The sequence below is a fragment of the Tasmannia lanceolata genome, unplaced genomic scaffold (assembly GCF_043159265.1).
Source record: "Tasmannia lanceolata isolate RefF3 unplaced genomic scaffold, GAP_Taslan_0.1 ptg000015l, whole genome shotgun sequence".
In the NCBI taxonomy this organism is placed as follows: domain Eukaryota; kingdom Viridiplantae; phylum Streptophyta; class Magnoliopsida; order Canellales; family Winteraceae; genus Tasmannia; species Tasmannia lanceolata.
Window position 1 is genome coordinate 34,916,060 of NW_027518692.1, and position 17,740 is coordinate 34,933,799.

Consider the following 17,740-nt stretch of genomic DNA (forward strand, 5'->3'; position numbering starts at 1 on the left):
TCGTTAGTTTTTGGCAATCATTCTTAAAAAAGCTTCCCCTACTTTTTTAGCTGCAACGAGCGAGAAAAGCCAAAAATAAAAAAAATCTATCTAGCAACTCTTAACATAAAAAACCTTTTCTTTGTTTTTTTGCCTTTTATGCGCTTGAGATGAGATCCTCCGCGAAAAGTCAAAGTCGCTTCCGAAGATTCTCATTAATTCATTTATACCCATTTTAGCCGGGAGAGAATTAGAAGCTTCCTGACCACAACTGTACTAATTACTGTACCACGGAATTAGTACACGTCAAGAGCGTGCTCGCTAATTGCACCGATCGTATCAGTACGGCGGCGCAATAGCTGTTGCACCGACCGTATTAGTACGGCGGCGCAACAGCTGTTGCACTGACATTCAAGAATCTAGGGATAACTAGATTATTGCCAGTTTCACAGAGATATGTTCACTGGGAGGATTAAAAACAAGATAGCATAAAAAAAAATCCCTCTGCACTTACTGAGAGACTCATCGATTTGTTAGTCCCACAGAGAGGGCGGAGCAGATATTAAAATCTTAGCTCCGCCCTGAGATTTTTGTATCCATATTCTTCCTTTTCCGCCCTCCCTTTGCGACCAATAAATTCCCCGATCACACGTCGGCCCGGAAATATTTTCCTTTATTATTTATTTTCCTTCACCTTGTTTTTAAAGTTTCCATCGGCCGGAAACATTTTCCTTTATTATTTATTTTCCTTCACCTTGTGTTTTAACCTTCCATCTGCACCATATAAAAGCTCCCATCTATAACACTCACTACTCAAGTGATGGTAGCAGTCCAATCATGAATTTCTTACCGTGGGTGGTCCACAGAATAAACGGTTAGATCACATATACAGTTTGAATTGTAAAGTAGGATGGCGTGTGATGGGATATTTTACCCGAATCGCGAAGCTCAGTAGTAGAAGAATATGAAGACACAGTGACAGCAGGGAACGAGAGGACGCACGCAGAGAGATTTGGCGTGAGGGGCGAGCGATATTTTAGCGGGCAAGGGGAGATGTTCGATTCAATTTTTGCTATTTCTGATTGGTAAATGGACCCCTCCCTCATGAGTCATGACAGGTGCATAGCCACCTCTGCTCATCTCTCTCTTTTTAACCCCCTTTCTTCCCTCATTTTTTCCGTCCTTGAGATATATGCTGCATGCCGAATCTTTCTCTTTCTCTCTTCCGTTTCTCTCTCAATCTCTAGGGTTTGTTCCTTGCTTTTCTCAGCAGATGAACAGATGCTTTTTTTGTGTGTAAGGATTAAGGAAAGGTAATTCTGGTGATTCTCCGATTGTTTTGGTGATCATTTCAATATCATCTGATGGATAGTATGAATGCCACAGATGTGGATTTTTTTATTTTCTGTTCTACTTCTTCTCTATGTTAGTAATTAGGTTCTGATATGTTTGGTGATTTTGTGAGATCTGGTGGCTTCATATAGTCATACTTTGTTACTATCATATAGATGTGACATCTAATGGAGTGATGGGTTGTTTGCAGGTTTAACTGAAGTTTGGTTTTTCAGAGGTTGAGGCTGAGAGTTGAAAAGGTAGTATTAGATTTTTTTTTTTCGTTATTTCATCTCCTGTTATTTTTTCGGGTATATGTTGGGATAGTGTGGCTACTGTTGATTGTGCATAGTTTGTAGCCTATATTAGATCCCATCGGTGACATATGATGAAGTGATGGGTTGTTTGCAGGTTTAATAACCATTGGAATTTGGTTTTTCAGGGGTTGAGGGTGAGAGTTGAAAAGGAATGTGTATTATCAAACTTCTTGGATTTTTTTCCTGTTATTTTTTCTGATCTGGTGGCTACTACTTATCATAAATGCATACTTTGTAGCTTATATTAGATCGCATCGGATGTATGTATACTCTGAAGCTTATATTAGATGGTGACATCTGATGAAGTGATGGGGTTGTTTGCAACCTTGGTTATTGCTCATCCGGGTTGAGGGTGAAAGTTGTAGAATTCCATAGTGTGTTGAAGTTGAATATGGTGGCTACTATTGTGCATACTATGTCCGCATTTAGGTTGTCATTGCCGTTGTGAAAAGTTTAGGTTGTCATTGCCGTTGAGAAAAGTTTAGCTTTTAATAGTTTATTTATGTTTGTAGCTTGGATTAGATCACATCGATAACATCTGATGTAGTGATGGGTTGTCTGCAGGGTGAAAGTTGTAGGATTCCGTATTGTATTGTAAAAGTAGGCATCATCAAAATTGTTGGATTGTTGTTTATTATTTATATTTTTTCCTGATCTGGTGGCAGCTATAGCTCATGCATGCCTTGTTCAGACGGCATATAGATTGTTATTGCCAATGAGAAAAGTTTAGCTTTAATAGTTTATTTCTGCTGGTAGTTTAGATTAGATCACATCGTGGACATCTGATGAAGTAATGGGGTTGTTTGCAGCGTGGAAGTTATAGGATTTCATGTTGTATTGAAGCTGTAAAAGGTAGCATTATGGAAATTTGTTGGATTGTTGTTTGTTATTTCTTCTATGTTGCTCATGCATGCATGCTTTGTTCAGACGACATTTAGATTGTCACTGCTGATGAGAAAGTATAGGTTTTAATGGTGTATTATTTCTATTTGTAGCTTAGATTAGTTCATGGTTTATTCGCAGGTTTAAGATACATTGAAATTTGGTTTTTGCTCGTCCGGGTTGAGGGTGAGAGTTGTAGGATTTTCGTATTGTATTGAAGCCCATGATTTAGCCGACTAGATTTGTAGGCCCGACGGGTAGATGAGAAACTGCGGGGCCCATAGGAGGGAAACCCAAACTCCCTTTTATCACCTCCTTTTGGACAAGTGACCAAACTAGCGGCTAATGAAACTCGGCTGTGAGTGGTTGCACTATTGGTTTGGTACTTTGGGTTAAAATTGGCCGAGTTCGTTGAATTATGATTTGTTATGGCATGCCTATGCACGCGCACTGTAGACCAAAGCGGTTGGGAGATGCATCCACGTGCCAACGACCTTCTGTGGTACACCCGGTGGGACATGGTGAATAGGCAGTCCCTGTAGTCTGTAGATATGCCTAGATGGAAAGCCCCCAACAATCAAGCTGAAGCTATGGATGCCATGGAAGACTTTCTCCATGAGGAGTCCATCAATTATTAGGTGCAATTCGCACCCGTAAGTGGCGCTCAAGCCAACCCTGTGGATGGCATGGCGCAACTAAGAGAGTCCATTAACTTTGGGTTTCTGAGCACAATAATCCTGAGTGAACAACTCTTTGAGGCTGCAATCTGGCAGAAGCAGGCCATGCTAAGCTGGCAAAGTCGGTTTACATAAACCCTACCGGCAATGGGTCAGCCGAAATTATGAATTTCCTAGAGGATATAAAATCCCCAATTCACACTCTTCTCGTAGGAGGGCTCCAGTCCATGGCCAAGCACATTGGCTGCTTCACCATCCAATGTGGTGAGTTTATTAACGAATGACCATCTTAAACCGAGGCTGGTTGGCGATTCCTTTACCGGAATGACCTTCTTGGGGTATATCAGCCTCCCTCCAAACTCAGTCATTATTTGTGCGAAATGGACAAGTTCCACTTGTAGTACTTCAGGGTGCAACCTGTACTTCAGGGTGCAATCTGAGGTGTCGATGGCCGACCTTTCTTAGCTCCGGCAGCAGCGGGACGAGACAATTGACCAATACATTATTTGGTTCAAGAATGCCAGGAACCGATCTCCCATCATGCTCCTCGATCGGTCGATCCGGTGTTTGCCAAGTTGGCTTAGGAGGGGTTCAACATAGGGATTTGAAAGAAGTTCGAAGGCTTGAAGGTCAGGTGTTTGAGGACTTATATAAACTATAGGCTAGGGTAACTCGGTATGAGTGGCTATTAAGAGAAGAGAATGTCCGAAGGAATTCTTCTTTTAATAGTTATATGAATGATCCAATTCCAAACTATGTGCTGACACCGACAAAAGTGGTGGGGAACAGATGCTTCACGTACTGGGCCCTGGACAAAAAGAGATAGAACTGCCGGCTAACTTTGGCAAGAATGAGTCTAAGCACCTCTATTCGTTCGATATCATGAAGGCTGACGAGATCGTCAATCTCCCACTTGATGTCCGCTTCATTCGATTCGCTGCTGAGGAGTTGAAAGCAAGGTTGCCAGAGCGGGAATCGAAAGCGAGAATCGAAGGCTCCTAGGGAAGAATCCTGCTCAACGTTGCCAGAGCGAGAATCGAAAGTGGGAATCGAAACGGGAATCAAAACGGGAATCGAAGGCTCCCAGGGAAGAATCCTGCTTCCTTGGTTGAAAGTAGCCCGATTTTACAAATAGCATGACTGAAAAATTCACTCAACTAATAATTGTGTTGTCCTTTGGAATGTTGTGCAAGACACTACCGAGAGAGGAATGCTAAAGTTTCCATATAGCTAGATGAAGATAGACAAAGACCCGTTCCCTCAGTCCGTCCTAGCGAGCATGACTTCAACTGACGTAGTGCTGATGGTTGAGGATAGCTCCAGGTCGAAGGGGAATTTGGCCAAACTAGACAAAGGCAAGCGGCGAGCCGATCAGGCCGTTTCACCGATTGGTATGGTCCTTTGTGACTGATGCAAATGGACCATCCATCGTTCGATGGTACCCGCCCCGATAACCATCCTCTGACCCAGCTGCACCGGCCACACACAAGCTACCAATCGCGCTTAGATTTGGAACCAACATGGCCAGCTTCGACGAGAGATAAAAGTTGACTTGTGTCGACCGAGCCAGCTACCATGCGTACTTGCCTCCCTTCTAGTACTAGCTACCTCAGAGCCGCCCACAAAGGCTGAGGATAGCAGACCATCGAAGCATTCCGGAAATGGCAAGAGGCCGCCCATGAGTCACCCGGGGTCGAAGATAGTTACCCAGGCTAACACCTCCTAGCCTCCTCCATGCACAGACCCTTGGCCACTCCTGACCAGCTCTATGGGCGTAGCCATGACGACCAACTGTTGTGAAGAGCACGGCGGGTAGTCAGATCCCCGGTCGTTGACCTAGGACAATGGGCTGACATTGACATCCTAAATTCTTAGGCGTGATTTCGGGACTCATGAAGACGCAAAAACGGTGTCTCCAGAGAAGCGGGCTCAGGCAGCGAGAATGGCCAAGCGGATCTTGCGAAACACCTCATAGTGGAGATCATGTAGGGCAATCAATATTCTTCTTCTAGGCTGAAGAGGAAATCAAGGGCAAGCACAACTCCGATGAAGCATGCGCTAGTTGGAGCTAGAACGAGGATTTAAAGGTCATGGTCGGCGAGTCTGAGTCCGATGATTCGCAGCCAACGACGAAGATTCCTCATCTGACCAATATGAAGGAACTTACACTACCGATGAAGCTGTTGGGAAATCCCTAACAGGTACTGCACCATTCCCGACCAAGAATGAGGAAACTGATCATGGCAACAACCAGATGGATTTCAACCTGTCCCTAATCCTGCCAGGAGATTTTCAAGCCAGACCAAATCCGACCACCATCGACGACGACATTGGGTGTCTGAGGATGGTCCTTTCGGCGAGACAGTCTTTGAAGAAGCGACTGAAGTACGGAGGGACGATGGTCTTTGACAAGCCCACACCTGCCATGATCAAATATCTTGAGCCCCTCTACATCAGAGTGCACATGGAGAGCCACGCTGGGCCCATTTTGATTGTCGACAATGGAGCCGCAGTCAATATCATTGCAATGCGGATGGTGAGAAAACTAGGAAAAACTGAGGCCAACGTTATCACTATTGAGCCACCCAGGCTAACGTCATCACACCGGTTCAGGGTATCATGCCATTCTTAGGAGGGGTCACACCGGCTCAGTGTATCATGCCGATTGAACTCATGGTTGGCAACGCACAAAGACCATCAACCCTCTTTGTAGTAGTAATCGTCCAACTACAACTGGCTGCTTGGCCGAGATTGGATCCACTCTGAGCAATGCTTACCATCCTCCTTTCACCAACTTCTCATGTTCTAGAGTGAGGACAAGGCCTAGGTCGTCATGGCTGACGGTTGACCATTTATCGCGAACTCGAACCTGAGAAAGGCTTTGTTCTATATTTGCAGGGTTGGATTGGTAAGTGGGGAAACCCAATTATCATTATCACGACCAAAGAAGAACCTAAGTTGTTGGCCTCCCTCAGGCTAGCAGACCCTCTACTTGGACCCACGACTAACGGCAAGTAATCGGCGAAGTTACTCTTTCGGATAGCCAGCCTACGCCTTAGGCCACTTAGAGAAAGTTGAAGAATTCCCGAACGATCTAGGAATTGGTTGGACACAATGAAATCCAAAGATACAGTTAAAGCAGCAACAAGGGCAATTTAGCTGAAGAATGACGAAGGAAATTGGTTTTCCATTAAGAAATTGTTAGAAGGTTACGGAAGGACGATACGTCAGCCAAGGGGCATTCGGATAACAAAAAATTAAGAGCAAAGAGAAGAAAGGATGTGCTCTTGCTGCTTCTCAGAAAACCCTCGGTGGACAGTTCAAAAGGCTTCCACCACGTCTTGAATCTCGGTGACCGCTTCGTTGTGCCAAAACCTGAACGGCCTTTTGATTCTCGAGGGTCGCCAACTCAACATTTAGATGCTCAATCTTTCCACTTGTCTCAGCCTCTTTTGTCTGAAGGGAAGGAATCCCAACCTTGATCTCACGAAGGTTGGCCTTTTTTGTTAACTCCTGTCTTTACCCTCTCGTACTCGGTCGTCCTTTCCTCAAAAGCTTTGCTTATCTCCTCGCAGGTCACAGGCACGTTCAATGTGCATGTGACTTGAGCATTTTATTTTCAATTCTGATAATTGAAGGTTGAAAAAGCTGTGAGCCTGCAAGTATTTTCATCCCGTTATTTCTGCTTCACATTATTTTTTATTTTTAAAGTTCACCCTACAGTATCAGTGTATACTTCTAAAGATATGCTTCTGTTCCTTCTGATTCCCTTTCTGTTTCCTGCCTATTTGAGTGCTTATGGTTTCTCATAAATACTATGTTTCCAAATTGCGTAGCTTTTTACATATATGTTTTGGTTTTGGTTTGTGTTGTGTGCTACCCTCCTGAGCTTCCTAACTATTCCTTTTTCGCAGGTTGCACGATTTGATTTCTACAGAAGAAGTATAAATACGTGACCCACTACTACCTTTTACACAATTTTCAAGGGAAAAACATATCAGCCGTGATGCAGGGGCAAAGGAGTACGGTTCAGCCCTTACCTGAAACATTTGAATCTGTCCGTGGGTCTACCTCAAATAACACTACCAGGAATCTGCAGCTCTGTTGGAATAACCTGCTAAATGTTTTTAATCATGATAGTGGGAATCTTGATGGATCGAGCTCTGGTGATCACACATTAAACCAGTCTAGCAATGATGGAGCGAAAATCGAGCATGGGTTGACTGACTCTCTCATCACTCATGCTGGACCTGGTTTGAGGTTAGAAGAAGGGGGCTTTGTATCAGCCAACATTGTTTCCTTGGAAAATGAGAATATAAACCGTAATAGCAATCAAGCTGCCAATGAACCATTGCTATTTCAAAATTCTAATTCTGATGATATTACTCATAGTCAAAACCTCAATTCAGGATTTGTTGGGAATAGTGGCCAGGTCATGGAAGCAGGTATATCTCCTCATCCCAACAAAACAGGTGGATCAGAAACTGAGCAGATCCCATCTGCTACTGGTTCTACTGAAGCTGTAGATGATAGACGTTTATCCTGCAAAAGGAAGGCCGTTGAGGAAGTTTCTGGGCGGCCTTCTTTAGGTGGAAGTTCAAGTTCCTTTCAGCAAGCTGAGAACAGTGTATGGCATGCCTCTCATGAAGAACAGCTAAACACAAGATTTGGCGTCAGTGGGGCAGGAATAACTTATGACTATCATCATGGTTCAAGTATAGCTGAGAATGCAGAAAATTCAAACAGAAATTTTCGAATGAGGATTAATCCTCCACATCAACAAGATTCTGCCACACCTAATCTACAACCCCCGGGGAATGCTATTATGCGTTCTCATGATTGGCGACCCATTTATTCGCCTTCTCGCCTTCTCCCATTTCATCCCTCCTTGGATTTGAGGTCAACGGCAACCATTCCAAGTTATCCTCAACACCATTCTCTTGTGCCATATATTCCTAGTTTTCCTGCATGTACTGTGAACCCTTACCCATGGTCTGGGCCTCCTCAACACCATTCTCTTGTGCCACCCATTCCCATTTCATCAAGTTCTGTCATTGTAGGAGAGAGACAGCCTGCTTTACGAGAGGAAGCAAACACAAGTAGCATGGCGAGAAGAATCTCAGAGCATCCAATGTTTGTGCCAGCAACTGCGATGAGAAATTTGACAGAAGATCCAACACATTGGAGTTCGGTCAACAGGAATACATTTGTACCGGGAAACATTGCTTCTTCTTCTCATATTGCCTCTAGTTCTGTAGTCCGTCCTTCACCAGGTTCTACCTGGGTACCTCATCCGGGTCCTCCTGGCCAGTATCCGCACATGTTATCGGTCAATGGGAATGCAAGTGGGAATACAGGTGTACCTGGAAACATTGCTTCTTCTTCTCGTTCTGTAGTCCATCCTTCACCAGGTTCTATCTGGGTACGTAATCCAGGTCCTCCTGGCCAGTATCTGCCCATGTTACCAGAGGTTGGTCGATGGGCCATGTTTCCAATTTCTGGAAATGAGTTTCCAGCTCAGAGCAATGCTTTTCCTCTACAACGTTCACCTTCTTCCACTTACTCCCCAGAGATGGTGCTGCCACCTGTAGTTGGCCATCAGGGTCATCCGCCATATCTGAGGCCAGCATTCTGGATGGATAGACAAGGTGATGGTGTACCGGGAGTTCCCTTGGCGTTGCATAGTCTGCCATCCGCAGAAGGGAGGAGGTGGCTAACATCTGAGGTATGTTCCCGAAATAATTGTTGCCTTTACACTGGTAATTGACTTGTTTGATTTCTATCTGATTTATCCATTGTGAAAAAATTTCTTGAAACATGATGCTCAGCCTGATAAATCTTGAAATTTCCTAAGAAATTGAATCTGATAAACTTGCCTAGATTTTCTGCACCTAAGAGTTATATTTTCTCATTTATCAAAATCCATCTCAACTTATGCACATTATTTTGGGGGCTCTCATAACTCAATGAAAACAAGTGATATTGGTGGAAAAAGAACGTGGTACCCCTCCTATAACTTAAGAACTTAAAAGACACTTAAAAATTAAAATACGGGCCTTACGATGGTCCCCATCACATTCATTCCGATATAGATTATAGACATCTATTAGGAGTTAGGACTCCACCCTGCAACATTCTAATTAACTTAAACCTAGAAATATAAAAACAGTTGGTGCCCTAAATTTTCCAATGGAACAAACAGGCCCCACGTGTTCCTCCTAATGCGGCATGATATCACGTGTTGGACCTATTTGTACCTACTTTTTGAATTCCCTATTGCTTCCCTTTTGAATTGACTACATTCAGCTGCTTCCACTTCGTCCCCAGGAGATGGTGCTTCCACCTGGAGTTGGTCATCAGGACCATCAGAGTCATCCGCCATATCCGAGGCCAGCATTCAGGATGGATAGACAAGGCGATGGTGTACCGGGAGTTCCCTCGTCATCGCATAGTCTGCCAGCCCCAGTAGCGAGAATGAGGCTAACATCTGAGGTTTGTTCCTGAAATAATTGTTGCCTTTAGTAATTGACTTTTATGATTTCTATCTGATTTATCCATTGAGAAAAAATTTCTTGAAACATGATGCTTGGTCTGATAAATCATGAAATTTCCTAAGAAATTGAATCTGGTAAACTTGCCTAGATTTTCTGCACCGAAGAGTTATATTTTCTTATATATCAAAATCCATCTCAACTTATGCACATTATTTTGGGGCATTGCAAATTTTTTGTATCCCCTATTTGTTCTCTCTGTTTCTCTCTCGCACTACTCACACATGCATATCAAAAGGTGCCCAAAATGATGTGGCCCTGATATTGCCACTCCTATGTTTGGCTACTGGTGCTACGGAAAAATACTAATGAAAAGTCTCTGTTGACTTGGAGAGAGAGTAATAGAGAGAGAGAGAGAGTACATAGTTAGGGTTATATTGGTGAAATGACCACTATACCCTCAGCATAATATGATAAATCTCTAACACTCCCCCTCAAGCTGGAGTGTATATGTCATACATTTCCAGCTTGTTACAAATATCATTCAACTTTGTCCTTCCTAATGGTTTGGTAAACACATCAGCTAGCTGATCTCATGATCGGGTTAACTCAGTTCATTTCACCTTTTCTGAATGTTCTCACGAATGAAGTGGCATTCCACTTCAATTGATTTAGTCCGCTCATGGAATACTGGATTTGAGGCGATGTGGACTTCAGCTTTATTGTCACAATATAACAATGCTGGAGACGAGAGAATACCCATCTCAGATAAAAGACATCATAACCATGTTGGCTCTCCACATGTGTGTGCCATGGCCCGATACTCAGCTTCTTCACTTTATCTGGCTACTGCATCTTGCTTCCTACTTCGCCATGACACCAAGTTGCCACAAACAAAGGTGCAATATCCCTTAATTGACCTCATATCTGCTGGAGGTCTTGCCCAATTTGCGTCGGTAAACCCTTTTAGTTTCACATGAACATGTTTCTTGAAAATCTGGGGCACTCTTCAAGTACTTAATTATCTAAATTACTGCAGCCCAATGAGAAGTGTGAGGTGAGCTCATGAATTGGCTGACCACTCTTACTGCAAAGGAAATATAAGGACGAGTAACAACCAAGAAGATTAATTTCCCAACTAGTCTTTTGTATGTGTCAGTATCTTCTAATAGGTCTCTCTAATCTAGGCAGAGCTTTACATTCGGCTCCATAGGCATGGACTCATATTTTTCTCCTAAGGCACCTCTCTTTTAATATGTTTAGCACATATTTTCCCTGGGACAATGAAAGTCCACCACGAGAATAAGCTACCTCAATCCCAAGGAAGTACCGGAGTCGAACTAGGTCTTTGGTACAAAATTCTTTCTGAAGGAAAGTCTTTAGTTTCTATATGCCCATCATGTCATTCCCGCTAATGACAATATCATCCACGTACACTATTAAGAAAATATATCCGGTATTAGACCGATAACTAAAGACGGAGTGATCAACTCCACATTGTTTCATACCGAAGCTCATAACTGCCTCACTGAATCTTCCGAACCATGCTCGAGGAGATTGTTTCAGCCCATAAATAGCTTTACGAATACGAGACACTGATGACGCATCTTCCCTTGACCAACATAACTAGAAGGTCTCTCCATATACACCTTCTCAGTAAGATCACTATGCAAAAATTTATTTTTGACATCCAACTGATATAAGGGCCAACCTCGGTTGACATATAAAGAGATGAGAACTCGAATCGAGTGTATCTTGGCCACAGGAGAAAAAGTCTCAGTATAGTCCACACCAAAAGTCTGAGTGTATACCTTCGCAACAAGCCGCGCCTTCAGGCGTTCGGTTGTCCCATCTAGTAGATACTTAACCGTGAACACCCAACGACAACCAACAGGCTGAACACCAGAAGGAAGAGAGACCAACTGCGAAGTACCATTCGAGTGGAGAGCATCCATGGCAGCACACCAACTAGGTGAACTAAATCATCCGTAACAGACTCAGGCATAGTAATAGAAGACAATCCAACTAGAAATGAAGGGTAGCAGGGTGAGATATGGTCATAAGAAACAAAATGAGAAAGAGGTTGTACTATGGTACGGGAACGAGTACGCGAAGCAACAGGAGAATCGGGAAGAACATGACTAAAAGTAGCATTAGGCAGCCGATACCTAAAGATGATTTGTCGAACTGGAGAGTCGATTAGTCGGGTGGAGAAGATGTTTCGAGAGTAGGCTGCACACGAGGGCCACGAGTGAAAAACTACACCTGAAAAGTGGGAGCATCTAAAGAGACCGAAGGTAGACGAAGAGGCAGTCCAGAGTCACGCACAAAGTCGGTCATGGAGTTAGAAAAGTAAGTAGACCTGAAGAAAGTAACATCAGCTGAAATGATTGTCCTTCGTAAGAGAGGACCGTAGCACTTATATCCTTTCTATGTGTGAGAATAACTAAGGAAGACACACTTTTCCGCTCGAGGATCTAACTTTTCAGGGCTAGGGGCCAACTTATGAACAAAGCACGTACAACCAAAGACGTGGTATCAAGGGAAATGGATTGCCCGAGCGAAGTCTGATCAGCTTAGACAGAAGAAGGGAGACGATTCCCTAAGAAGCACGCTGTGAGGACATCATCTCCCTAATAAAGTTTGAGAACTTTCTTCTGAGACATAAGGGTCCGAGCCCTATCAGGAAGATATCTGATTTTTATCTCGACTACACCATTTTGCTGGGAGGTATAGGAACAAAAAGACTAATGAAGGATACCATGAGAATCCAAAAAGTGCCGGCATCCATTACACAGAGAAATACTCCCTGAAATTATCGGTACACAAGCATTCAATCGAGCACTTAAATTGATTACAAATGTCTAAATGCAGTAACAATTTTATAACGATCTTGTATTAGAATAACCACGTCATTCTGGAGTAATCATCAACAAAGACAATGAAATTCTTAAAACCCAAATAAAGACGTAGTTCGACAAGAACCCCATACATCCGAGCAGACCAACTCAAACAGACGAGAAACGCGATTAACAACCCTAAAAGGAAAAGATACACGATGGTGTTAACTCACAAGTCTTACATTGAAAATACTGAATTGGACTAGACCCAAAATCGTACTTTTGAAGCTTCTTAGCCGAGGGGTGGCCCAAACGACAATGCTACTGAAGTGAGTCAACAATGCTCCGTAATGTTGTACCATCACTGCCATGATCAAGATAATAAAGGCCATCTATTTCCCAACCCGAACCGTTCTTACTACTAGTCTTCAGGGAAAAAGGAGACAAAATAGTTTAGATATTTGGTTAACTGACTAATAGAGAGCAAATTAAAAGGAAACTTCGAGACACAAAGAACAAAAGACAAAGTGAGGTCAATCTAAAGTCAAATTTGAGATGACATTTTATATAAGAAAATGTTCTTTGTTTACTTAGAATTGTGTTCAAAAAGTTTACGTTAGATATACTTGCCACAATAGATATTGTAGTATATAGGAGATATTATTGTATTATATAGGAGATTTTGGAGAAGGTATTGAGATATTATTCGTTTGAAGAGTAAAGTTGAATATCCTTCTAGGGTTAGAGTGAGGAGTTTAAAAAGCAAAGTTTCTCAATAAATGATCACATTAAAGTGGCAGCAGCCCTCCCTAGTGAATCATCTGAAGTTGAACTTTGATGACTAGTCTGATGTTAACTTGAGGCCGAGAGTTTTGGTGTCATTGGGGATCATGGAGGGATGGTGGGATTGGTGTTTTATGGTCTGGTTGGGGTGAAAAGTTCTAGTAAGGCTGAGGTTTTATCTCATTGCTTCATGGCTTAAGTTATTTACATTATTGGATATATGGTCTCTTGTCTTGGAAATTGATTTGCACAATGCAATTAAAAGATGGATTTCCAGAGGCAGTTAAATCCTTGGGGACTGGCGGATCCAATATAGGAAGCTCTAGACATTTGTTCCTCTATATGGATTATGGTTTCATCATGTACTAAGGGAGGCGAATAAGGTAGAATATGTTCTAGTTAAGGTGTAGGTCAATAGTCCTCCATTTCTTTACTCGAGAATATCCAGTGCCACCTGGCTCTCTATGAGATTATTTAGAGAGATCTTTTGTCTAGTTTTTTGGAACCTTCCTTCTCCCATAGTCATCAAGAAGGAAAGTCTCAAGCACATAGATATGCCGACGCTTTGAATTTATTGTTGGCATACGTGTCTTCCCTTGTTTGACACAACACACGTGTCGACACTCCTTTGGACACTTTTAAATGTATTGCTAGGAGTGTTAGAGTTAATGTGGGTGTGTGGACAAGCATTTGTGTAATAATCAATAATTTTATGTGTATGTACATGTGACAATTTCTAGGTTTTTAGATGTTTCCATGTCAAACAACTTATAGCCGTGTTGAAACTCGTCATACGGATCCATATCAACAAATTATGATTATTCATACTTTCTATTTTAGCCGTGTCCCTGTTTCTAAATTTTCGGGGTTTGTCGTGTCCGACACTTCGTATCCGTGTTGACACGCGACACTAGTGTCTGTGTCCGCAAATCATAGATTGATGTTAAAAATCCCTAGCAATTGCTCTTGGGATTGGAGTGGGGCCTTGGTATCCCTTCTCTCCCTGGCTTCTCCCTGATTGATCATTGGGAACTTTGATCTTTGCCGAAGTTGTGAGATGAAAGAATTTCGAACCCTGCTATTTCTAGGATGGAGTCTTAATGCTCTATGTACATGCCTAAGAATATTGCACCACAACCTAGCAAAAATTGACTTTCCTTATTTATGATATTCAAACCTAATAAAACTGATTCCAAATGCCTTTTTGCTTAAGTAAGACAGCAAGCTTGCAAAATCCTTGTCAACTTGTTAGATTGGAATGGGGGCATGGTTTTATTGCAATTCCGAAATTTGGAGGTGGTAATGATCGGCGAAAGACGTTTGTGGATGTGTAGGTTGCTGTGCTTTCTTTGTGGAGATGTTTTGATGGCACCTATGACTTGTGGACACGGGCACAAGTGTCGTGTGTCGACACTGACACTGAGTGTCGGACACGGCAAACCCCCGAAATTTAGAAATGGGGACATGGCCAAAATAGAAAGTATATAATCATGATTTGATGATATGGATTCGTTTGTCGAGTTTCGACACGGATACGAGTTGTCTGACATGGCAGTATCTAAAAATCTTGAAATGGTGACACATACATACGCATAAAATTGTTGATTACTACACAAAAACGTTTCCACACGCCCACATTAACTCTAACACTCTTAGCAATACATTTAAAAGTGTCGAAAGGAGTATAGACACGAGTAGACACGCGTGTCGTGTCGGACACGGCAGGACACATGTGTCAGCAATAAATTCAAAGTGTCGACTAAATCATAGGAAGGCATGCTGTAGAAGACTTGTGATAATTTTGTTCTTAATTGGATCCATATAATTCGCTTGTGCTATTATATTGGATGGAGCCTATGTTCAGTTCTTAACTTCCATGTTGGTAATTTTGTGAAGTTGATGGGTTGTGTGAGAGGACTGCTTGAACATTTTTTTCAAAACCTCAAGAATCATTTCTTGGTGGTAAATAAAGACAGATACGGATAAGACTTAGGCCATTTAGTTTGTGATACTGAAACTGAGTGGGTTAGCATTGGAGCAATCAAATTTTGATTGAGCTAGTGATTTTCTTCCGCATTGCATTTATTTGGAAAAAATACGACATTTGTTTCCACCCTGAGGGTGTCATTTTGATGGGCTTGCTTGGTGGTGTCATGTTGATGGGCTTGTTTATTGGTGACACATTGATAGGCTTGATTGTTGGAAATGGTTTCTTTGGCGATTTCAATTGGTGGTGACCAATTGAGTGGACAGTACAGAGTTGGTGCACAAGCCAAAGAAGAGAAGCAGGATTTCTTTTGGCTGATGTTTAAAACCATGGTGTTCATGTCAGAGTAGGAATGCCTTCAGCTCGAAAGAGTTCCTTCAGTTCTTTCTAATCTTTGTTACGTTGCAATTTGCAAGCTTCATTAGCAAGGACATCAGCAAAACCAACATGCTTCCACCTGCAAAAATGTTCTCTAGTGCTCTGCTAACACTGCTGACAAGTTTAAGTGCCAGACCTGCACAATATTTCTCATCACCATCATCACCCCATAGTGTATGGGACAAATGTATGCATTTCTATTTGGTTGCACAAATGCTTGGCATTCATTGGAATTTCAACTGCCAATGAATGCCGATTCCATGTTTGATTGCCAATATTACATTGAAGTTCCATTTGACTCCCCAACATGTTCTAGACATCATTATTACTTTTTTGCACACTTGGCGCCCATGTGGCACTAATGTCCCCTCTCCTCATCTTCCAACCAAATTCTACCAAGAAGTTAAATTTTTGGTAGAAGAATCGTGGAAAAGGTCTCATCTTCTCTCTCTCTCTCTCTCTCTCTCTCTCTCTCTCTTCACTCTCTTTTTTGTTAATGGCACCCCTACTTTTTCCACTACTCTCCAAGAGAACTACAGTGCAACCAAACACTACTTACCACCATTCCACTATTCTTCTAGACAAATCAACTGCTTCTCTTGTCCCTGTTGACTTCGTATTCTACTACTCTCCAAGACACCCCCACGCAACCTAACAGAGCCTTTTAGGATCATATTCTATGGTTGCAATTCTACCACCTACTTCTTTTTTCATTCCTATGTAGATGCTTAGAGCCCCCTGGTGTGATGATTCCTTTGGCATTACCTTGACCTAAATGATGTTGTCACGGTCGCTGGAACATGTATTCTAGACCTGATGGGAAATGCCCCTATAGTCAAGAGATGCATGGTGGAACACAAATAACCAGAGAGATAAAGAACCTTTGTTATCGGGTCCTCTATTTTTCCATCCAATTTATTTCGTTATAGCTACAAGAGATGGCTAGAAATTCTTCAGTTTTTCAATCCGATGGGTCTTTTGAATTTGGAATAAGTAGTCTTTATAAGTATACTATTTCTTCTGCACATCTCTACTCAATGGGAAAAAGAACAGTTACTATATATATGAGGAAAGTGTTCCTAAGCTATAGCTTAGATAAGCTTATCTAAGCTATAGCTCAAAAACACATGTGGCCCCACATTTTTTGGGGATCCAAATCATTCATTTGGAAGGCCCTTCCATGGATAAGGTGTGTTCCAAAAATCAGCCCTATAGGATCATCCTAACCCTGCCATCTGTTGTGGGAAAAAACAGAAACATGGACACACAGTGTTTGTCCATTTTCCACTCCACCTTTGATTGGGTTAGGATGATCCTATAGGGCTGATTTTTGGTACACACCCTATCCATGGAAGGGCCTTCCAAATGAATGCTTTGGATCCCCCAAAAAATGTGGGGCCACATGTGTTTTTGAGCTATAGCTTAGATAAGCTTAGATAAGCTATAGCTTAGGAACACTTTCCTCTCTCTCTCTCTCTCTCTCTCTCTCTCTCTCTCTTTATATATATATATATATATATATATATATATATATATATATATATGGAGAACCACTAGGCACTAAATGGAGCCATAGAGCTCTCTTTATTTAACCTATGATGGCCAAATGGACCATGGTTTTATATTTCGGTTTCGGTTGGCACAAAAATGGTAACATTTCGGCTTCGATAATTTCAGTAGAAATCTTGTAAAATCACGGAAACGTATGGAAACAGATGCAAATGATGAAATATTATGATGAAACTTTCGAAAAATGCTAGAATAAGCACAAATACATACTTAAGAACCATCACATGAGCAAGAAATCCATCCATAATGGCCTAATCACATCGATCACCTAGGTGTTGTCGCATATGTCTAGAACAGGAAGTCAATAAGAAGTACAATGTAATGAACTATAATAAAGTACAATAATCGGTCTCCACTCTAAGTACCCTCAACTCTACTTCAATACCACATAGTGTTATGAGGTATTGTTGGTCCCATGTCGATCTGACATCTCATGCACAAGATACAGTTACTTTGCTATGTGTAGTTCAACTATGTTGCCTACCAAGTATTGTTCTCTCCATTA

General features: G+C 42.1%; 1 protein-coding gene across 12 annotated transcripts in view; it reads left to right on the plus strand.

Annotated features, from left to right (window-relative positions):
- Positions 1-966: 966 nt before the first annotated feature.
- LOC143846832 (putative E3 ubiquitin-protein ligase HIP1) overlaps positions 967-17,740 on the plus strand; it is a 67,261-nt gene continuing 50,487 nt past the window's right edge. For 7 of the 12 annotated variants that reach the window (XM_077355409.1, XM_077355411.1, XM_077355406.1 and 4 more), the window contains exons 1-4: positions 969-1,292; positions 1,523-1,571; positions 7,102-8,912; positions 9,494-9,679. In XM_077355409.1, the coding sequence (XP_077211524.1) occupies positions 7,194-8,912; positions 9,494-9,679 (1,905 nt within the window). In that variant the 5' untranslated portion in view covers positions 969-1,292; positions 1,523-1,571; positions 7,102-7,193. Of the gene's footprint in view, positions 1,293-1,522; positions 1,572-7,101; positions 8,913-9,493; positions 9,680-17,740 lie in introns of all 12 variants that reach the window. The other 5 variants (XM_077355404.1, XM_077355405.1, XM_077355407.1 and 2 more) reach the window with 5 other exon arrangements.